Source organism: Lissotriton helveticus, chromosome 7 (assembly GCF_964261635.1).
Source record: "Lissotriton helveticus chromosome 7, aLisHel1.1, whole genome shotgun sequence".
Taxonomy (NCBI): domain Eukaryota; kingdom Metazoa; phylum Chordata; class Amphibia; order Caudata; family Salamandridae; genus Lissotriton; species Lissotriton helveticus.
In genome coordinates, this window is record NC_136068.1 from 813,076,227 (window position 1) to 813,098,915 (window position 22,689).

The 22,689-nt window shown below is 45.5% G+C and overlaps 1 protein-coding gene across 2 annotated transcripts in view; it reads right to left on the reverse strand.

Annotated features, from left to right (window-relative positions):
- DDX46 (DEAD-box helicase 46) overlaps positions 1-22,689 on the reverse strand; it is a 1,223,843-nt gene that overhangs the window by 63,111 nt on the left and 1,138,043 nt on the right. For both annotated transcript variants that reach the window (XM_078653270.1, XM_078653271.1), the window contains exon 21: positions 21,232-21,376. In XM_078653270.1, coding sequence (XP_078509396.1) covers positions 21,232-21,376 — 145 coding nt within the window. The remainder of the gene's footprint in view (positions 1-21,231; positions 21,377-22,689) is intronic.

The following is a 22,689-nucleotide window of genomic DNA, read 5'->3' on the forward strand; positions in this document are numbered from 1 at the left end:
GCAACCTTCCAGGTGATGTACTTGAGGTCAGCTCTATGTATTGGTTCAAATGGTGCGTTCATTAACTGTGCTAAAACAATGTTGAGGCGCCACGCAAGAGGAGGGCGCCGAATTGGTGGAAATTTACGAAAGAGTCCCTTGAAAAATTGGCGTATTATCCTAGAGGAACAGAGGGAGGTGGTGCCATCGTGGCGGAAGCGTGAAATTGCCGCCAGAAAAACTCGTAAAGTAGCATGAGACAATCCTGACTGAGCTAATTGAAAGAAGAAAGGGAGGAGCTGAGTAGGCGTTGCACGCAAGGGATGCACGCCGGCAGCAGCACACCAATGGCAGAAACGTTTCCATTTCAACTTTTAAGTCTTTATAGTTGAAGGAGCTCTGGCCTGAGCAAGGCTGTCTCGACATTCTTGAGGAATGGTTAGATGTGCAAATTCACAGTGTTCAGGTTCCAGGCTGATAAGCTCAGAGAAGAGGGGTCCGGATGGTAGATGAGACCCCTGTCCATGGAAAGAAGATCCATCCGAGGATGAAGAAAGATGGGCTCGCATTGGGACAGAAGGAGCAACTCCGAGAACCACGCCTGTCGTGGCCACCTGGTAGCAATGAGAAGGATGTGGCAGGGTTCTCTCCGTATCTTCCAAAGCACTCGCGGCACCAGAGGGAGTGGAGGAAAGGCGTAAGTAAACAGATTTGACCAGTTCATCAAAAGGGCATTGCCCTGTGACCCTTTGTGGGGATGCCAACTTGCGTAAGCTGGGCATTTGCGGTTCTCTGGCGTTGCAAAGAGATCCAGCGCCGGGCGACCCCAGCGACGAAAGATCATGTCGAGTGTTGGTTGATGTAGTTCCCACTCGTGGGTTGATGATCGGGATCTGCTTAGGGAATCCGCCAGGACGTTGGACAACCCCGGGAGATGAACTGCGGTGATCGTGATTTGGTGATTGAGTGACCAGTCCCAAATTGCCTGTGCCAGGCGAGACAGCACCGGAGATTTCGTTCCGCCCTGCTTGTTTATGTAGTGCATGCAGGTTGTGTTGTCTGTTTGTATGAGGACAGACTCTCCTTGCAGCACGGGTTGAAACGACTTCAGCACTAGGAAAATAGCCATGAGCTCCAATTTGTTGATGTGCCAGGCTTTCTGATGTAGAGTCCATTTTCCTTTTATAGACAGGTCTTGGAGGTGCGACCCTATCCCTCCAGAGATGCGTCCGTGGTGAGTGTAAGATCTGGGGTGTTTGATAGGAACGACATCCCTGCTGCAAGATGCGATGGCTGTGTCCACCATTTGAGCGCTGCTCTCATGCGAGTCGTGACACAAATCAGATCGTTGATCAGGATCCGGTGACCCGAGGCCACTGTCCATCTAATTCCTCTTGAATAGGACGTGCCCGTAGTCTGCAATGTGGGATGAGAGCGATGCACAAAGACGCCATCCCTAGAACGGACTTCAACAGTCGAACTGAAATGTACTGTTTTGACAGTAGAAGAAACACTAGACGAAGAATCCTCTGTTGACGTTCCAGGGAGACAAACGCCTTTGCCAGCGTGGTGTCTAGTGTGGCCCCTAGGAAATCCTTGCAAGTTGCAGGGTGCAATTGGGACTTTTCAAGGTTGAGAGACAGACCCAAGGAACGAAACACCCTCTGATAAATGGAGTTATGGTGCAGCAGTTGTGAGCGGGACTGCGACTTCAGGAGGCAATCGTCGAGATATGGGAATATCTGGACACCTTGGAGGCGAATAAAGGCCATGTCCGGAGCCAATATCTTGGTAAAGACTCGAGGGGCGGAACGGAGGCCAAATGGCAGGACTTTGAACTGGAAATGCTGTTGCCCCACCTTGAATCGTAGGAACTTCCGATGACCTGGGAGTATTGAGACATGGAAGTAGGCGTCTCGGAGGTCGATAGTCGCCATTAAATCTCCGACTGAGAGCAAACGCAAGATTTCTGTAAGCGTTAGCATGCGGAAGGATTGATTCTTGAGATATTGATTGAGCGCTCTCAAGTCCAATATGGGTCTCCATTCCCCGTTCCTTTTGACGATTATGAAAAAACGGGAATGAAACCCCTTCCCTCTCTGAGACTTTGGCACCACTTCTACTGCACCCTTCTGAATCAGAAGGCGAACCTGATGGAAAAGTTCCTTGAGGTGCGGAGGTGGCGGCCCGGAAGGTGGTGTCGGAGGAGGTATTTCGACGAATTCCAATGCATGGCCTTTTTCTACAATGTCGAGCACCCAACGGTCCGTGGTGATGGAGGACCATTGAGAACCAAACAGAGAGATTCGACCTCCAATTTGCAGAGTTAAAGGCAAGTCATTGACGTTTGTTCGAAGTTCCCCTGTAAGTGGACTTTCCTCGATAGGTCCTGGCCGGCTGCTGACGAGAAGACTGTTGACGGTTTATGGAGAAACGCTGGTTGCCCTGGTTATAGGAGCGATATTGATTGCTTCCTCCTCGAAAATTGGAATTAGTGCCTCGTCCTCGAGCACCCCAAAAGGGCTGTTTCTTAAATTGAAGAGTACCTAAGGCACGTGCAGTGTCCGTGTCCTTCTTTATAGATTGCAACGCTTCGTCAATGTGAGCTCCGAAGAGTGACTCGCCATCATATGGCATATCAAGAATTTTTGCTTGAACTTCCTGACGGAAAGAGGTCGAGCGCAACCAACCTTGCCGAAGTAAGACGGCCGCTCCAGCGAGTTGTCGAAATCCAGTGCAGGCCACATCCACTGCACAATCAATTCTTCGGATGTTCTTTCACCTTCCTGAAGAAGCTGTAACGCTTCCGCCTTGGAAGCATCCGGAAGTAACGCCACATAGGCGGACATATCTGCCCAAACTTGACGGTCATATCGACCCAAAATGGCCATAGCATTAGCCACTCGCACAGTAGTGGAAGACATTGAGGAAAATTTGCGCCCTCTAGCATCAAGGCGCCGGCCCTCACGGTCCGGAGGAGCTGTGATAGTAGATGCAGGATTCCGCGATCCTCTCTGAGCTGCCTGTGTAACAACATAATCAGGCTTCGGCTGGCCAGTAAGGCATGCAGGAGATCCCACCGGCGCCTTATATTTCTTCTCAAACCTTGGCAATTGTGCCGGTAAAGAGTTTGGAGTCTTCATGAGTTTCACCCCTTCAGCCCAGATGAAATCGATAATTGGGACAGTATGAATCTGTTTAAATGGTTGGTTCTTGAAATCATAAAGGAAACAATATTCCCCTCTTTGGACTTGCGGCAACTTGAAACGCTGAGCCGCTCTATCCATCAATTGATGGAAACTTGCAATATCCACCGGAGGAGAATCCCCTGGCGTCACTTGAGATGGGGATGGTGTCTGTGCCAGATATTCATCCCACTCCGCCATCTGATCATCACCATCCACATCTGTAACTTCTCCATCCTCTCGCTCTGGAGGGTTCTCGTCGTCATCATCAGGATACAAAGTTGCGTGAACCTGAATTGATGTGTGTCTCTGAATGGTAGCAGGCGGTGAAGGTTCTGAAGGAACGGTTGACGGCTCCGTAATCGGGGTCAAAACAGATGGGACAGTAGACACTTGTGGTGAAGGCGGGAAACGCCGATTATAGTCATCCACCATATTTTGGAGGCTTGAAATCATTGACAATGGCAACATCGCAGCTGGCATTTGAGTCTGAACTTCATCATGTTGGCCATACTGTTCCTCCTCGTCATTACTGAAGTCCTGACACTTTATAATTAAATATGACGGACTTTGAGCCTCAGTAAAAGCTTCATGCACATGCCCTTCATGTCAGGAACTGACCTCGCGCCTACCGAACTACACATCCCATGATGCTCGGGCCTCGGACTACATCTCCCATGATCCTTTGCTGCAATGGGATATAGTGAGTCCGGGCGCCGGAGCGAGTGTACTTGATTCTTACCTGTTCCCTGCGGAAGCGCTTGCTGCTCGTTTTTCCTTAGAACTTTTGGATGCAGCGTTTTCCTGAAATATTGCCGGCTGGCGATATCTTCGTTCTGGTAAAGTACCGCGCTTTCTACAGGCGCTTCTGTGTTTGCTTTCGTGAGCGTCTCAGCTCTGTGACTTGGCTTGTGCTGGTGTCAACATCATTTTGGACATTTGAACTTAAGACTCGGTGAGAGGAGGAGTAGCAGCGAGTTGGCTGTTTGTGGGCGTTCGTGCGGATTGTCGAATAAACTCACTGACAACGGTGTTCTGGGTAGTGAGGGTTTTATTGTTTTATATTGACGTCTCTTCTGGACAGGCACTCTGTAAAAGGGTAGCGGGTTTTCGGTGTCTTCTGCCGCTTGTTTTGCAGTTCCAAACCGCCGAGTCTCCCGGTGTCTCCTGGGAGTTGTAGGTCTTGCTTCTGCCGTCTCGACTCCCGTCAGGTACGCCGCCCAGAAGGAAAGAAACCAATATTTAGGCACAGGATATGATGGTTGCTTAGGGCAGGGGAGTGAGGGACCACATGTGTGCTCTCAAAGATTATGGTGCCGATAAAGTGAAGGGTGGGGTTTTGGGTGCACAGAGGGTCGGGTGTTCCGTCTCACAGTGGTTTTCCCCACTTACGTCCCGCCCACCCCGTGAACCTTGACCGTACCTGCTCGAGCCACACTTCGTGGGAAGTGTGGCTGGGCGATGCGCCTTCTCGTTGGCCTCCCGGCTTGTCGCAGTCGTCGCGGTTCCTTCTCCCTTCCGCTCCGCGGGTCTGTGGGTCGCGGTCCTCCTCTTTTCTTGCCTCCGTCCTCCGCTGTTCCTCTCCTGCCTCCTCCTGCCGATGGTCTACGCTCTCCTCTCCCGTCCTCCTCCGCTGTCCTCCTGCCGATGGTCTACGCTCTCCTCTCCCGTCCTCCTTCGCTGTCCTCCTGCCTCCTCCTCGTTCACACTCTCCTTCCTTGATTCTCCTTCCTCCGTCCGCCAGTCCGCTCCTTCCTCACGCCACCACTCTCCACTCCCTCCGGGTGTAACACACACCTGAGTGTGCTCTGGGCGTAGTTTTACCTCCGGCTGGTGGGCGGGACCAGGGTCCAGCTCCGCCCAATTAAAGAAACACGGCTCCTCTGGGTCCAGTGCGGGGTTGTATGAGTCATCAGCCGTCTTCCAGGTGTCGGTATGCTGTGCAAAAAGAGGGGACACAGGTAAAGGTAAACCTGGAGGGCCCGAGTCCGGGTCCTCCTCGTCACACTGTTGTATTGTGGATTCAGATCCGTCTAGTGGCGGAATGTAGGGGGGGCTCCTCCACTTTACCGTCATGAACTCATGACAATTGGATTTACCGTTTCTGGGATTACAAATACCAAAGCGGGCGGCGGTAGTGCTGGAACTACGCCCTGCCGTGTTTGGTGTAACTTATGACATTTTCTGCGTTTGGCTTACCAACGGTGTGGATGAAGGGATGAAGGAATCTATATCGCTGGCTTATAATTACTGAAGGTTGTTTTGATCGGGTGGTTAATCCCCCAAGGGGAAGGAAAGAAGGAGGAGCACGTGTTGGCTGGAAGCTCAAAGGGCAGAAAAGGGCAGGTGACATATCTTTCCTTTTAGCGAGAATTGAATTAGAGTAGGGTTGAAGAATTGTACTTACCTGTGTGCATTTTGTTTTACAGCTTCCCTTCCCAGCAGTCCCCTTCCTTTCCCGGGTTTTTCCCCCTTTGGGGTTTTTTCCCTCACCGTATCACCTGAACACCCTGTGATTATATATCGGGGTGTTCGGGAGGTCCGGAGGTGGAGCTTTTATCACGGCGCACCGATCCTGCGGAGTGCCAACCTTGACACTTCAGACTCCTGATCTGAGTCCGTCGCAAACAAAGGAGAGGGTGGAAGAGCCATTCCCCCTGCAGGGAAAGTTGCGACCTGGTCCGCTTTGCTGGAAGACAGCGGCAACAAAGGTAGGGAGGCAAATGAAGACTGTTTCATCGTGACTACATCTTGCGACCTTGACGTCGACGGAGCTTTTGGAGGCATAGACGGTGCAATGGTCTTTGCGGTCTTCTTCGTCGAAATCGTCATCGAAACCGTCGTCAACGAGGACATCGTCGACGGGGACGTCGTCGACAGCAGTGGAGCCGTCGACGGAACCTTCATTGATGTAGATGTCGACGGAGCCTTCTGTTTTATCTTTTTCGTCGACGGGACGGTCGTCAACGGGGCAGTCGTCAACGGGGCAGTCGTCGACGGAACAGTCTCCGACGGGACAGCTGTCGACGGGACAGACGAAGACGGAACACTCGTCGTCTAAGGCGTCGACGAAATCAACATCTTCAAACCTTTCGTCGACGACGATCGGACTGTCGACGACGGAGGTTTCTTCGTCGACGACAAAAATGGGATGATTGACGATACAGTCTTAGAACTGAGAATTAGCTTTATCGACGACGAGAACGTCGACGAAGGGGCTGTCGACGATCCAGAAGCAAGCGTCGTCGTGACCGTCGTCGTGGATTTTGAACCAGAGACAGCAAATCTCGTCGACGGAACTGTAGACACCATCGTCGACGGAAAATCAGTTTTCTTCACAGAAAAACTGGAGGAAGATGCAGCAGGAGCCTGAGAGCCAGGTCTCGTGGGCCCAGAAGTGGTAGGAAGTGGTGAAGACACCGCAGGGGCCAAGGAAAGAGACGTCTTTTTCAAAAATGGAGAAGGCACCTCCTGCACACTATCACGCTTGGAAGCTGCTTTAGAATCGCCGGAAATAAGACTTTCAGCATCAGAAAGTACATTATCTTTATCCTTCAGTCTCTGAAGCCAGATGAGTAAATGGCCCTCTCCGTCTTTTAAAGTCTTAGTGGAGAATGTTCTACAGAACTTACAGCTCCCCACCTCATGGTCCGGGTAAAGACAGTAAATATACTTACTGTGTGGGTCCTCAGAAAAAAGTCTTAGCTTTCCACAGGATGAACAGGCTCTGAAAAGAGACTTCTTACTTGTAGACATGTTGTAGAAACAGGAAAAACCTGAAGAGAAGAGAAAACTGAGCAGAGCTCAGGGAGACTCCCTTACACACGACGTGCGGTAGAAAATCTGAGGTGCTGAGCTCTGAGGAGAAGGTTCTAGAGGGCTGCTGTCGCCAGATTGGCTGCAGTTTGGACCAACATAATGACAAGGATAGGCTACATATGGTCTTTTCCTTCCACATGCATTCCTATGTAAAATTTTGGGTAGGCAGTTTATGCCTTTTTCTAATACATATTTCAGGTTTTTTCTTCTGATTATATATATGTATATATGTTTATATATATATCTTTAGTATATTATTGCTATTTTATTTACCGTGGGACTCCCACTCCGACGACGGGGAATATTCAAGCATGTGAATCTATGAAAGACACCTCAATACTGGAGAAGTATAGATTCCTTACCTTAGAATAGATACCCCAGCAATACCAAACCCGGAGGTGGGTCTGCAAACCAAGTTCACACCAGAGAGTCCTGGAGAACTGAACGGCCAATGATGGATGGAGCGCTGAAACATTTCAGACACTCACGCCCAGTTACAGATCTGGGATGAATCCATCATCGTTCTTTAGCTCACTTCGCTACCTCAATTCAGGTATGCCCAGACGTGGGTCCCTTGCTCACTTTGCCACTGGATTCAAGCTAGCCTGGCTGATGAGGGGTTTTATCCCGAAACCGGTCCCAGAATGCTTGTTTACGGTCCAGGGAAGATCTGGCTTGGCAGTTTGGTCTGGACTGTTCCCATGAGGAACAGGGTCAAGACTGATTTGCATATGGCTGAGTCTGAACTGGGGTGGCGTAGTTAGCTAAATAACAATGTTGGACTCAACCCAGGTCTGTGACTGGGGGTGAGTGTCTGAAAAGTTACAGCACGCCGTCCATAATCTCCTTGTGCTTGCTTTCTACGCCCTAAGTTGGCACGGTATGCCCAGAAGTGGGTCTCTTGCTCACTTGGCTACTGGATTCAAGGTAACCTGGGTGATGATGGGTGTTACCAGTCCCAGGATGTTTGTTTCCGGTCCAGGGAAGACCTCGCTTGGCAGTTCGGTCTGGACTGTTCCCATGAGGCACTGGGTCAAGACTAATTTGCATATAGCTGGGTCTCAACCGTGGTGGTGAAATGAGCTAAAGAACGATGATGGATACAACCCAAATCTGTGACTGGGGGTGAGTAACTGAAAAGTTTCAGCGCTCCGTCCATCATCTACTTGTGTTTTCTTTCAGAAGGAGTACATGGATCGTAACCCTAAGAGGAATTAAAAGCAAGTTAATATAATGAAAAATGAATTCGAGGTTTTAGCTTCCATCAATGGCAATTCAAGGAACTAAAACTTAGGCATGAATTAGGCAGCAATGCTGCTAGCTCAGGAATTCGCCAAGTGGTTTGGGAACCTTCCAACATACCTTAACTGAAAAACTTCTGTGGAAATTGTCTCCAGTTTGAAGGACTCTAGGGCTAGCTACACAGGACCTGCTAGATCCTAACTCCTCAATGCCAAAGTATAAGCACATACTGAGGCTTATCAGTACTATCAAACTTGTAGCTGTAGCACTAAAATAAATCAGTGCACCAAAAGGATATTAACACTGAGACTAACTGAGAAAAATTTATTGCAAAATTATATATATCCATACACTATGACTATGAGAAAACAGGTAGCTCACATAGTTTATCAGCCAAAATGGCTGCTAGAGACGGGGACAACGTACCATGAAAATTATGTATTGTTTCATCCATGCTAGGGATGAAAAAGATGCAATGCAACTGGAGGATTCATTAACCTAGAAGAGACAAAACAATATACGACACAAGTTAATTACTTACTTGTAACAATAGTTAGATATTGAAACTCCCTTAGGTTCACATGTTCTGCATTATTCCCCTATCTACTGGTTGGGTCTGGGAACTAAACTATTCCGCAGTATTTTTTCCTTGTGACATTGAACGCAAGTCCACAAGAAAAAGTTATGTAGCTTCAAGTAACGATCTTCCTAGATGGATATATCTACCTACAGATTCCTCACCTTTGAATTATTCACCAAGCAATAAAATTGTCAAAGGAGGGAGTGGAGAATAAATGATTTGTATGTTACAAAATCTTGAAAAATAGAGTGAGCAAAGTATTATTCTCTTCTTAAATCATGAAGAAAACAACCTAACTGATTTTGGATATGTACTCCTTTGTATAGAGCTGTTGTGGAAGATTTAGCTCTGCTAGAATGACTTCTTATTCCTTCAGCTGTTTTTTCTCTAGCCAAAGTAGGACAGATATTATTACCACACAGAATAATGCAGCTGGAAATCTGTGTTTTTGTACTGCTTTGCCCTTTTTTAGAACCAGTGTAACAAAATGGTTACTTACTGTTCGGAGTAGTTTTGCAGCTTGAAGATGTTTTGGGATTTCCACGCTGTGCATTATTCTACCATCTAGTAGTCTAGAATAGTCTTCTTTTAGTCTTTCTTCTCATTTGTTTTTATCCCCATGAAGGAGTAGATGACCATTAGGGGTTTACCCCTCCTAGAGAGATGCCAGACAAATGACCCGGGAATCCTATGATGCAGGCACCATCCTCGAGTTCTTTTTTTCCTTTTTCTCCTTGCGTTGCAATTTATTGGTTTCCTTTAAGATTATTAAGGTTCTGTGTTGAGTTTGTAAATAAATCTCTAATGGTGGAGATGCAGGTCGCATGTTAATCCAGAAAATTCTGTAAGCTGTAAAACGACTCTAGCCAGAGCGAGGACCTGTTTAGCAGGGCATTTGAGTTGGTTATCCGCTATTGCGTTGCAGCTGATGTCTCCATGTTTCTCCTTACAATGTCCCATGGGGCAAAGGGTCAGACTTAATATCAGTATGGTTGATAAATTCTCGCGATTCAAGATAGTAGGCTTAAAGGTTTCCTATGTGGTACGATCAAAATGAGAATAAGGTCCAAGAGTCACTTTTTCCGTCAAAGGACTTTGTGCATATAGAGTAATGCTGTATACGCTAATACAAAGACGTCTAATCGTGAAGCGGCATGATAACCAGAAGTGACCCTTTGCCCCATGGGGTCCGAATTCAGTCATACCTATATATTTTTTTCGACTGACCAGCTGATCATATAGGAGCCCTGACGAAGTTCCCTCTGGGAAAAAGTGGGAATGAAACGCTTTGGCTGTGTGCCAGTTTTAAAAAGATTGATTGAATAAAAAGAAATAATCTTGGAACAGATTTCGACGCACATTTTGACTTCGCAACAAGTGCACCTTCCGTTTCCTTATGTGAATCTAGCTGCTACTGAAACTTCTGGACGGCAGGTGTGGGAAGTGATTGCACCAGCTTCTGAATTTATTGTACATATGGACTGGATGTGCTGGACCTTGGTCTGCCGTTTGCCCTTTCTTTGTTAAACTCACATTGCTGCCTGGCAGATATCCAGGACTGAAACTCCACATGCTAACACAGTGGTGGCCACTTTAGCTCCGGAGGAATGAACTTGCAAACCTTCAGGAGGCTGTGTAGCAGATTTTGATGCAGGGCATGACTCCTCTAGAGATGGCCAGCCTCTGCACTACCTGATCTTTCTTTGCACCAACATACCCCACGAAGAGTTGGTTGTCCACCTGGACCACCAAATGAGATAAGTAATTTGGGAATAAAGATCATGCAGGATATCATCAAAATCCCGGTTGGGAAAGCTCTGGTGGAAACAAGTAAGATGATGAAGGGGTGGGCTCATCTGCCTCTGATGATTTTTGGCAGAATTAGTCTAGTAAAGATGGTGATTTTGCCTCAATTTTGTTTTTTCTTTAAAAGTGTTCCATAGATCTAGATACAAGTTGGTTAGAGAGCATACAGTAGGCAATAAACTGCTTTGCATGTGCATATAAGGGGCGAGGATTGCATGGAAAAAGCTGCGATGAAGGAGTGAAAGGGGGAAGGGGGGTTACCTGCCTGCCAGGCATGCAATATTATGCCTGGGCCTTTCAACTGAAGACTGCCAAAATGCTCTTTAACTCTCCAGATACTCAGACATTGGACTTCTGTTTAAAACCATAATAGGAGAAGTTAAAGGGGCGGCAATGCACTTCCTGTTTAAATATGGAGACCTGAAGTTTTTCAAAAATGTGAAGTTGAAAGTACTGAAAGTCATGGCGAAAGTGTGGTCTAGTATAAGACGTGCAAAGAAAGCAGAATATTACAACTATTTAGTTCCTATATAGGATTACCCGGGCACTCCGGAGTGCCTGAAGATAAACTAAGTCTACCAAAAAAGACAGCAGGCATGAAGTCCTGGGTGATCTCTCCAGTCTACTTTCTTGGGATGAGCTAAACAAAGAGATGGGAGGGAATCTTTCAAGGTTCAAGTACGTACAGCTGAAAAGTTGGGTGCAGAGTAGCTGAGTGGATTTGAGATCTATGAAACATCTGGAAGAACAATTATCGAGGAAACCCCCAGGGGAAAAAGGAAGGATCAATATGGTACTGAGAAATCTCAGAGACTTTGGACGAGGGATTTCAAGTTGGCTGAAAAACTGTGGAGATGATGATTGTGGAGGGAGCAGTTAAAAGATATATATGGCAAGCATTGATGCACACTTTATTCTCACAGAGCTTACTTCTCGCTGTACAAGATTTTGAAGATGTGGAAAGTGGGCGTTATCAAATGTGCCAAGTATGGATTAGAGAAGTCAACAGACATCCACATCTTCATGGAATTCTCAGAAATAAAGATATTTTAGGAAGAAGTGGGTAAGACCATTTCGAATATTGTGGGTGTGGATGTTAGGGTAAGCCTCTCTGATTATTTTTGGGATAACAGAGGGGCCAGAGGAGCTAAGTGGCAATAGAAGAAAGTTGCTCTTCTGAGAAATCTGTTGCAAATGGGTGGATGATATGCCCCCTCTTCACTCAGAGTGGCTTAATGCACTTCTTTATGAAGGATGGGTATGGCTGGGGGAGCCCCCAAGAGGAAAAAGCTCGAACAGCCACTTAGGACGTGGATCGGGGGACATGAAGCTTAAAGGGAGTAACATAAGGATCATATAATTCTTCCAATGGTTACGCCTTTTTCGCTCCCTACACTGTGTATACAACGTGGCTCACTAAGTCAGGCAGAGTGAGTGAGACGTAGGCTCTTTGGTAAAAAGGTCTTCCTCTACAAACTACCGTTGTGATGCTGGTCTTCAGGCTTTATGACTCAAACATAGTCATTTTGAGTCTACGTCTGACGCAGCAATTGAGTCAATGCCATCTACCGACATCACAGCGCTCTTATAAATGCTTTTCGGATCCAGTCCACTCATGGGAACATTATCCAAAGACAAGGAATATGCAGGTAGAAGTATCCAACAGAATGCCCCAATACACTGTCGCCATCTTCAGATTCTTTTTCCCTGTTGAAACAACACATGATGGAAACATTTGCCAGGGACACTGATGTTGCTCCTTTTTCCCTGCACTCTGACATTTTAGTTTCCTATCAGTAGTATATAATGAACCTTCTTACATCCAGTGCAACTGATTCATTCTGTCAGTGTCTTTGGTTGCTGGAAAAAGGCAGGTCGACCACATTTTTTCTAATCTACTTCCTGTTATTATTCAGATTGTTTTTTTAATACACACTTTCACTATGGAGGTAGGTGGGTCACATATGAATCCAGACAAGATTCAATTCCCAAAACTGTTGTTACAAGTAACTGTTTTCTTTTGCAACATGAATCTCTTCTATATTCACAGGGTGCTCAAGGATTATTTAACAGTTGTAGTTCTCTGAAGAAGGTGGTAGTGGAGCCTGGGTGGTTGCAAAAATACGTCTTCGAAGCTTCTGTCCCACCTGTGCATCCCTTTTTGCATGAAAATTCACACAATAGTATTCTGTGACTGTATGTCTGATGTCCCTGGTGCTGTCATTCATATATCACAGATTGAGACATTTGCTAGGGACACTAATGTAGCTCCTTTTTCCCTGAACACTGTCTTTTTAAATTAAAGGTCTCCCCTGCAACGTCAGTATGGCCTGCACTACCCTTCCCCTATGCTTTGCGCCATGTGTGCCACAAAAATGATTACATTTTTCTTAGCGTTTAAGTTTCCTGTCAGTAGTATATAATGAACCTTCCTAAATCCAGTGCAACTGATTCATTCCATCAGTGTCTCTGGTTGCTGGAAAAAGGCAGGTCACTGGATTGATTGTCACAGAAAAAAAAGACAACCTCTGTAATAACTTATGAATTAGTTCTCATGACCATGCTATTAAGGTGAATTTGTATATTGAGTCTGAGAAGACTATGATCTGTGATCTGTAACTCACTGACACTAAGTAAAGAGGTGATAAGAATTAATTAGCCATCTTTAGTGGGAGGAATTACAGCTTTGCTTTGTTCTCTGGCTTTTTAATTACCAGTATAGCAAATAGATTCCTTCTAGAAGTTCCTCCTGTATAGTCAACTATGGCTGAAGGGTGTTCACCTACAGAAGCATAAGAGTTTGCAGTCTATCAAATGGACTAATGATTGTTATGTCTCCAGTTATGGAACTTACTAGGTTCAATCACACAAGAGGTGATGGGATGGATGCATTCAAATAGTCTAAACCAACGGCAACTCTCTGGGAAGCATTCCAACTCATCATTTTACTTCCACTTTGCCACTCCAGATATATACCTACTGTATGCATTTACACATTAGGTGATTTGGTGTGTCTCTTTTAAAAAGACCCTCTTTTGTGACCCTTGCACTATCATTATATTTGGACATTTATTGCAGTGATTTGTCCAAAATAGGTTTTGGTCTCTGAAGGGCTTCTTCATAACATTCCCCAATACCTCAGGTCTAAACCATAAGATTCTGAACAGAGCATGCTTTCTTATTACCATCTCTGTGCTCAAAGGCCTTCTTACTTTGTCTGCAGCATTTCGAGTGTATTTCAGACATCTTGTGACACAGTTGTTACTTCTTGAATGATACTCTTTGCCCACTTTCTAAACTCCTAAGGCAAATGATGCATACAGCCAATTATCTTCCATTGTGAATCTGTTGAGCTGAGGACTGGAGTTTGCTATCCTCCACTGTGTTGCTGTAGGCCCCTCCATCATCCTTCCCAACGCTTTCAGCCTCATGCTGTTCTTGTCTGATAGTATTCCAGGCGAAAATGGAGCTGTAGCTCCATTACAGGCTGTGGCCATCAGTGAGTCAGCCAGCATGTTAGCTCTGATATGATATAAAAATGGTGAGAGGTAATGCTTCGAAATGTTTTTTCTACCCTAAGAGTTACTGCCTCTGAAGAAGCTGACTCTTTGAAAGCCTCTCTACCCTGATGTATGTTACTGGGTAATATAGGCAAGAATGGATTCTCTTGTGTCGGTAGGAGTATTTCCAAAAGGAAACAATTCCCTCTTCCTCCAACTGTATCCTATAGGTGTCTGCCTCTCTTGTCCAAATAAGCATACACCTGGCGGTGATGGTTAGATGAGTTAAGCACCTACAGAGGCCAGTCAGCCTCAACATCCTGCCAAATAGCTTCTTCTTATGTATTATTGTCTAGCGGGACCCGGGAGTCTGTTTCACAAAAGCGCTTCTGTAGCAACTAGTGAGTTTCAGGAGTTGTAGGTGACATTTCCTTAAACAACAAAGAGGGAGTTACACCTGGGGGATACACTCAGCCTCAGTAGAGGCGAGTCTGTGTGTTAGCCACAATCCAAAGTGAGGACGTCCTTTGTCCTTAAGAAGACCCCTCACTCACCAACCTAGTTGGTGACATGCTTCATCATCGGGGTCCCACCCGGACAGCCGAATGCCATCCAGGTGTGCTGCGACACCTGATTACAGTGGAGCTGGTTTTGCTTTTTATGTGTGAAAGGGAAAAAAACTAAGTGTTATTAAAAATATCCGGAACTGCCCACTTACGTAATTTATTCTGGGGTGTAGCGGATATAATTAAAAGAAAGAAGCACCTGTTGCCCGATTAGGAGAGCTGTCGGTGAAAACTAATTGGCGTGTGGGATAAAAAGGTTTGGTCTACATGTTTCTACCTATGTGTCAGATTAACAGGTATTCGTCAGGACCGTGGGGCACTTACGGGACGGTATGCGCACGCTAAGGCGCACCCTATCCTCGTAGGTATCAATGGGAGAAACAAAATGAGTCTCCAATAAAAAGGGTTTCTTCTTTAGTCTGTTGAAAAAACCTGTTGGAAGAAATAAGGGAAAAAGGGTTGTGGATAACTAAAATACATATAAAAACCACAGACATAACACACAATTGGTCAATGGTGATGTGCATCAACATACATCATAACCTTGATGTGAGGGACGAGTGAGATAAGTCCCAATAATGCCATATACCACGTGGAGGCACACCCAATGTATCAAAGATACTGAAATCACTGAGTGTCAGCGCTAGTTGTGGAAAAGGCACTGGACACATAACGGCGAAGTGCTGGGTGTTTGTGTCTCAGAAGCTGAGAGATAGCGGAGTCGTCGTGCAAGTGAAGGCGACTGCGCAGGACTAAAATGACAAATACGTGAATTAGAGACTAAATTAAAAACTGATTCTGGACCTAGCACAACGACCACACATGAAGCGACGGAGTCCGGTAGTGATTAACATGCACGATTATAGTGAACAATGATTCGGAATGATCCTCTTACTAGGAGCTTTTATATTCAATGCTCCATGAGCCACTCCGGGATCGACGTGTATTCTCGTTACGATCTAGGTAGAGAATACAGAGTATTGGAAAAATAATAATAATATCGTTCTTGTCATGGGGGTTAGAGGCTACGCTTCACAGGAACAATCTTACTTGTACGAGGAAAATGAGGTGCCGTTCACACCTAGACCGTCACCGCGAGTGCTCCGTGGGTTACTGGGCTGCCGGGTCGGCGAGGTAAATCAGTGTGCCGTTTCCGGGTTGGGCGTGGTTAGGCGGGTAGGACGTGATCGGCGCAGGGCGTGTGAGCGGCTGAGTAACCAATAGAAAGGGGTGCTGTACAGTTGGACGTCACTGCACGTTATGCCGTGCCGGTAGCTGTCAACAGCGTTAAAGTGATATTCTTTATTTATTTTTGTGATCTCGTGACTAGTGACTGTTTGGTCGTGAAAAATTCAAAACCATGCAGGCATACCGGGAATGTGACTGATACCTTACAAAACGAATGTGGGGAAGTGAAAAATAGCGCAATTATATTGCAGCTAAGTGAGTTCTCAAAGCATGCAGCAGAATAGGAGGTACACAAGAGTTTTCACAGAGAGTGGTTAGTTTTTTACTGAATTCCAGGGAATATTATCGTTCAGGCCCTGTTTGTGAGTGGCCAATCTGTAAATCCAACGCTGTTCCTTTTCGAAAAGGTTGGTTTCCTTTTCAACTTTCTCAATAATGGTCCATTTGAAGTCATTGGGGCCATGTTTCATGGACAGAAAATGTTCTGTTAGTTTGGTCATTGTTTTTTGGCAGCGGATCGTGCTGCGGTGTTCACATATGCGTTGTTTGACCTTCCTACTGGTCATGCCCACATATCTGAGGTTACAAGGGCAAGTGATAAGGTACACCACCAGCGAGCTATTGCAATTAGTGTGGGATCTGATGGTCCAGATCTTGCCTTCCTCCAGCTGTAATGTCTTGGTGTTCTCTGTTAGGGGGCAGACACTGCAATTCCCGCATTTGTAGTGACCCAAAACCTTAGGTAGGCCCCAAATATTGAGCACTGTGGGTTCTTCTTCAGCTTGTCTCCTAGGTCTAGTGTTCACCAGACTGTCGCGTATACTCCTTGCCCTTTTGTAGGCAAATAATGTTTTTTCCCATTTCAGATTGCCAGTGTTAATGATCTTCCAATGTTTATTGATGGATTTTGACATTAGGTTGGACGCGGAGCAAAAAGTAGTCACACATGTCAGAGGTGTGTCTGTTTTTTCTCTAGGAGTGTCTTCCAGAAGGGCTTCTCTTGGCTGGTTCCTTGCACGTTTTTGGCACTTATTCAGGATGCTGTCTGGGTAGCCCCTTGCTTGGAGTTTGTGGGTTAGGTCTCCTGATTGTTCACGGTAGTCGCTGATATTACTACAATTCCTCCTGATCCTTAAATATTGACCATAGAGCAGATTCTCTCTCAATGGTCTGGGATGAAAACTCTCGAATCGTAAAAGATTGTTCTTGGCCGTAGGTTTAAAGTGGGTCTTTGTTTCCAAGCGTCTTCCTTCCTTTGTGATTGTTAGATCGAGAAAGGTCAGGGTGGTGGGGTCTTGTGTGTATGTGAATCTCAGGTTGTTGTCCAGGGTATTGATCCACTTAAAGAAATCTAGCAGCGTTTCTTCTGGCCCTTGCCATATCGTCAGGACATCATCTATATAGCGCTTCCAGAGAAGGATGTGTGACAAAAATGGATTCTGGTTATTTAAGATGAATTGTTCCTCAAAGTGGTACACATAAAGACCTGCCACGCTGGGAGCAAATGTGCTTCCCATCGAGGTCCCTCCTATTTGGAGGTACAGGGTACCCTCGAACTCAAAATAGTTCTTTTTTAGTGCCAATCTGGCGCATTCAAGAATGAAGTTCCTAGGAGTTTTGTAAGTCCAAGTTTCTTTTTCCATTGCTCCTTCTAATACCTTCAGAGTGTCATCCTGAGGTGACATTTCCTTATCAGGTCCAAGTTCAGTCTCCTCTTTGGTCCCTTCATTGCCCTTTTCGTGGGGACTGCAAAGTCTTTGAGGCTTTCATTACATTATTTTTTCTTTTGTAGCAATGCTGCTGCCCCAGGCTTTAACCTTATTCTTTACAATATTGATGGCTTTGCCCCTCAGCTCGACGACAAACTAATTTTAGACTTCCTCCTTTCTCAATTCGCTTTAGAAGTTGAGTCAGAGCATGAAGGTTCGTTCACATTTGTGTTGTATCTTTGACCAACAGGACTCTCTATCTCTTTGACAACGGCTGCTTGTTTGTCTTTGAATGCGCTTCTGTTTGGTTGGCCTGTGAGTCCGAGGTATAATGGGTGCCTTCTTTCTTAGCATAGTCCGAAATATTTCCTGAATTTTCTGCAGCAGGTCTTCAAAGCCTAAGCCTACCAATGCTGAGTTCTTAACAACTGAACCTTGGTGCTCCACTTGGGCTTCCTCAGTCTTTCAATCTCTCATTTGAGAGATTGAAAATGAGACAACTGCCAAAGGTGAGCCAGCCTTCAGCATCCAGTTGTCGAGGTAGGGGAAGCTTAGGACCACTGACCTTCGAAGGTAAACTCTGACCACCACCATCCCTTTCAGGAATACGCAAGGGGCGCTGGTAAGGCCAAAAGGGAACACAGCAAACTGGATATGCTCCTGGCTCACGTGAATTGCAGATGTCAACTAGGCCAGAGTGAGCATCTTGTACTTATTCCTTTGCAGAACGGCATTAAGGGGGCGATGATCTAGAATAGGACGAAGACCTCTGTCATTCTTTGGTCCCACGAAGTAGCAGGAGTGACCATTGCTGATGCCACGCCTCTCTCTATTGCCCCTTTGGTCAGAAGGGACTGTATTTCCTGCTACAACATGGACAGGTGCTCCTCCATCAGCTGCCCTGAATGGAATAGCACCAATGAACAATTTGCAGGATCCAAATGACTGAAGTGACTGTTTGCAACCTTAGGAGAAAATACAAGATCCTAGCTCTAAGATGATGAATTTATGTCTTTAAGAAACAGTAAAGACATTTTACAGCAGCTGGAGGAGAGGGGGACAGGGTTGCCCACTGCCCAAGTTGTCTGTGGAACCATGGCTTCAGCTACAGAATGGCTGGGAAACGTGCTGGACTGGTTGTGTAGGTTGATGAAGATGGCATTGATAGCCCCTATGGGAGGAGGCGAAACTGCTGGTGAAACGGTCACACCAGAGCAGCAAGACCCAAGGACCGTGCTGTTGCCCTGCTGTCTTTATAATGCTCATGGGACAAAACTTTCCTTCTCACCAAATATGCGAGAGGCATTGAAGGGCATGAGCATTAACACCTTTAGTGCTGTGCAGATTTACACTCTGTGCTGAAGATTGCAAAAACCCATTGTTCATGACGAGCTCAGCTTGTCATGAGTGTACGAGAGGTGTACCTCATGACGAGCTGAGCTCGTCATGAGCATGGAAGGGGTTAATGAGGACTGTTCATACCTGGATAAGTCCCTAGCCCTCATCCAGGGATGGCGTTGGATTGTTACAATGGTGCCTGCTTTCTGGCCTAGACAGTAAGTAGTATACAGCCCAGAGCACAACACAAGCTTTGCCGCTTCACAGCCCTCTTTGATAGCCTGGTTAAGTGAGAGCCAGAGGACTTTGGGTAAGGCAGGCAAAACCTGGACTACTGATTCCCAAGCTAGGCAGGACTGGTAGAAGAAAATGTGAGCTTGCCAAAGGTATCAATGCACTTTAATACTGACTTTCCGGTGGGGTAGTAGGAAATGCATTTTGGTTAATTCTACAGGTGGACACTTGCACCACTAGGCTTTTCAGGGTTTGGTGTTGCTCAGAAAAGCTGTGTTGCCTAGAGCAGGGAGATGGCGGCGAGCAATTTCTCAGCTTACTGGAGGCCCAGAACATTGTTTCACCCACACTCCTAGTAATGTATCCATCAGGGCCTTATGAAAGGGCAATAAAAGCTATGTGTGTTTTTGACCTTGTTGTGAGATGTCGGTCAGTACATTTGTTTTTACCTCCATGATTGGTAGCTAACCGAAGCCGCCCTTCGTATCAACAGTGTGAAGGAGGCACATTCCTCAGTATAAGGAGGAGCAACCAATCCAGTGCCAGACAATATATCCACACCACTGGCACTCTGTAATTGCACATACCAACCGTCATCATTAAATTGAGGTACTCATCCCCATCGTCATATTGGTCATTATCGCATTGAGTATGATGGGTTGTCGGAACGCTACAGCCCAGTCGGCTCTTGGAGCAGCCTCACTTGAGAGTGAAACAAGTTTAGCTCTGAATCAGAGAGCAAAATCAGTTCTGCCTTTTCTTCTGGCAGCAATGTTTGAGGGTCCAACGCAGGTTGTGGTGCCATGGTCGAAGTCGGCACGAAAGCCAGTGTAAAACCCACAGCAGATTCAGAGGTTCAAGTTGATGCTGAGGGCAGGCCTGCCAGCGGAATTGTAGTGGGAGGTCTTCGTGGTTCCTTGGGGTGCACAGGTGCGCCAGAGGGAGTTGGTAGGGTGCCAAAACCCGCACTCTGCTGCAATGCAGCAGAGGGCTTGGAAATATGATTTACCTTGGGACGGGAGTCGGCTTCAAAGGAGACGGAGATCTGGCGCAGGACCGAGAAGCACGATGACACCGTTTCTCTTTCTCTGGCATTCGAGAGTGATGGGAAGGGGCCGAGTCCGGTTTAGACTTCTTGTGGTTCTTTATAGACTTACTCGATGACTTCGACTGCAACGATCTGCCTCCGGGAGCGAGGAACCAAACCTTACTTTTGACCTGGACCTGGCATTGGCTCTTCCTGTGTTTGGCGATACAGAGGTTTACCTGAAGGTCCCAGATAGCCTTCAGGTTCACATAAGCACAATTGCTACAGACCTTGGAGTAGTGTTCTAACCCAGAGCACCAAAAGCAAACCTGATGGGGATCTGTCCCAGAAATCTGTTTGCAACAGTCTCTACAAGGTTTGAACGGCGCAGTTTTAAAAGGTGATATTTCCCATGCATACTGGTAAATATATTAAAATTTGTCTTGTCAGAAACAAAAGGTACTTCGGGATCCACATCTAGTTGTGCAAAAAGAAAGGAACTGATGTCAGTGGACAAGGGTGATGCTTAAACATGCCTCTGCACATCATTACCAGAGAGGAATGACATTGACGTGGAGCTGCAAGACATCACCTATTGGCACGTAGGTGTTTTGCTGAAAAGTTTACAGATCTAGTTTGATACCTGTGAGAATATTCAACAGATGAGGAATCTGCAGTTAGAAACGTATGTTTCAAGCAAAGGGCAGAAAACCAATGTTTAATTTCATGTAACCTTTACCTGAAGATCTGCAAAGGTGCAAGCTGGACTAATATGCCTATTTGTTGCCTACTGCGAGCACAAACTAGATAGAATTAAACAAATGTTGAAAAGTTTACAGTTAAACGGACGCAATGCAAATGGTGTTTGTAAAATGATTTGCATCACAACTTTGACTGCAACTCGTAGCTTTCTCTCTCCATGCACCACGTTGCGACTATACTCACACTATAAAATATAAGAAAGTTGAGAAATACTCATGATTTTCAAATTATACACTTAACCCATTAATGCTACCAAGAGAACCAACACCTTACGTTTAGATTTCAGCTCCACTTACTTTCTATAGCCAGGTAAATTTTGCGTTCTCCTTCTTTTGGCTCCTTGCCTGGAGGAAAGTATGTGCCTCTGATGGTGATAGCTGCTTCAGAATATTCACTGATTCTCTGCAATGCTTCTTTAGAAGTTACCTTCCACCGAGCAGTCTGAAGAAGAATGATTTGAAGAAACCTAATGTGAAATATGCAGATACATAGGAATACCGTGCTGTTTCAATTAGTCTAACACATACAAAAACATGTTTTTAAAACCTTAAACTAGGAACATATGATTGCTCTGGCTATTTGAAAGTAAAGTTAAAATAATAGGTGCCACTTGGTATAAAAAACCCTTGATGTTAATGTTATAAAAATATCATTGTATGAGAAAGATTATTTATAATACAAGGTTGAGTCCATGCTTTCGAGTTAGGCATCAGTGCTGCAGACCATTTAAAATTCAAGCAAATATTTCAATTTCTCCTAGTTTACACTATTAACAGACTTCAATGTCAAAAGAGAAATTTCTGTTTGATTCTCAGGGCAGAACATTTCAATTAAGCTTTATGTAGCAGGTTTGTTACTCCTATGTTCAGCTAAGCGCTCTTTAAAGTTTGCAATGTGTCTTTCATTATATATGTGATGACTGAACTGTTTACAGAGGGGCTATCTGGAGAATTCTTAGTTTTCATCTAAGCACAAAGTTTGCAGATTTAATATTTCTCAGACAAGTTTGAAAATTATTTTATTTCACTCTAATTTTCTGAAATATTTCAGGAGGCTGTAAATTCATGCGTTCCTTTCTCATTTTAAATAGGGCTTCTGGTTTTATGTTTTTTGTTTTACCATTTCCGTTCGTATTTTTTCATATTAATTTTGCATTTTGAGAGTAAATCGAGTCATAAAATGGTACATTTACACATTTATTTAACTGATAAATTTGTACTCATAGTTAGATGCCTATCACGTTTTAGCAAATTAGGAAACCAAAAATAACAAAACACTACACCCACAGGTAAATATTATTATATACAAATGTAGGTTAAGCTATGCCTGTATTTAACCACTTCACTGCGGCGTGAATTTCGTCGCAGTGCTGAGACATTCCAATATCGGGCATGGCTCGGACGCCCACCCTGACTCATGACGGCCGGGGCCGTCATGAGCACGGAAGAGGTTAAGGACATCTCATCCCATTTTTCACCATCCCATGCTATCCATGTGCTCAACCGTTTGGCCTGGAATTCATAAAGGACAGCATGAAGAGCCCCTTACAAGAAGCAACATTTTCTGTATTATTCTGCATTTAAAAACAAATACAGACAGGAAACACATTGTTTTCGGTCTGTATTTATCAGTAAAAACGGAAAACTGGGAGCTTTATTTATAAATTAGGCCTCATGCTCTCTCTCCCCACATCACAGGGACCCTCGTCTGGGCATACCCTGCCAACATAGGGCGAACAAAGAAAACACAAGGAG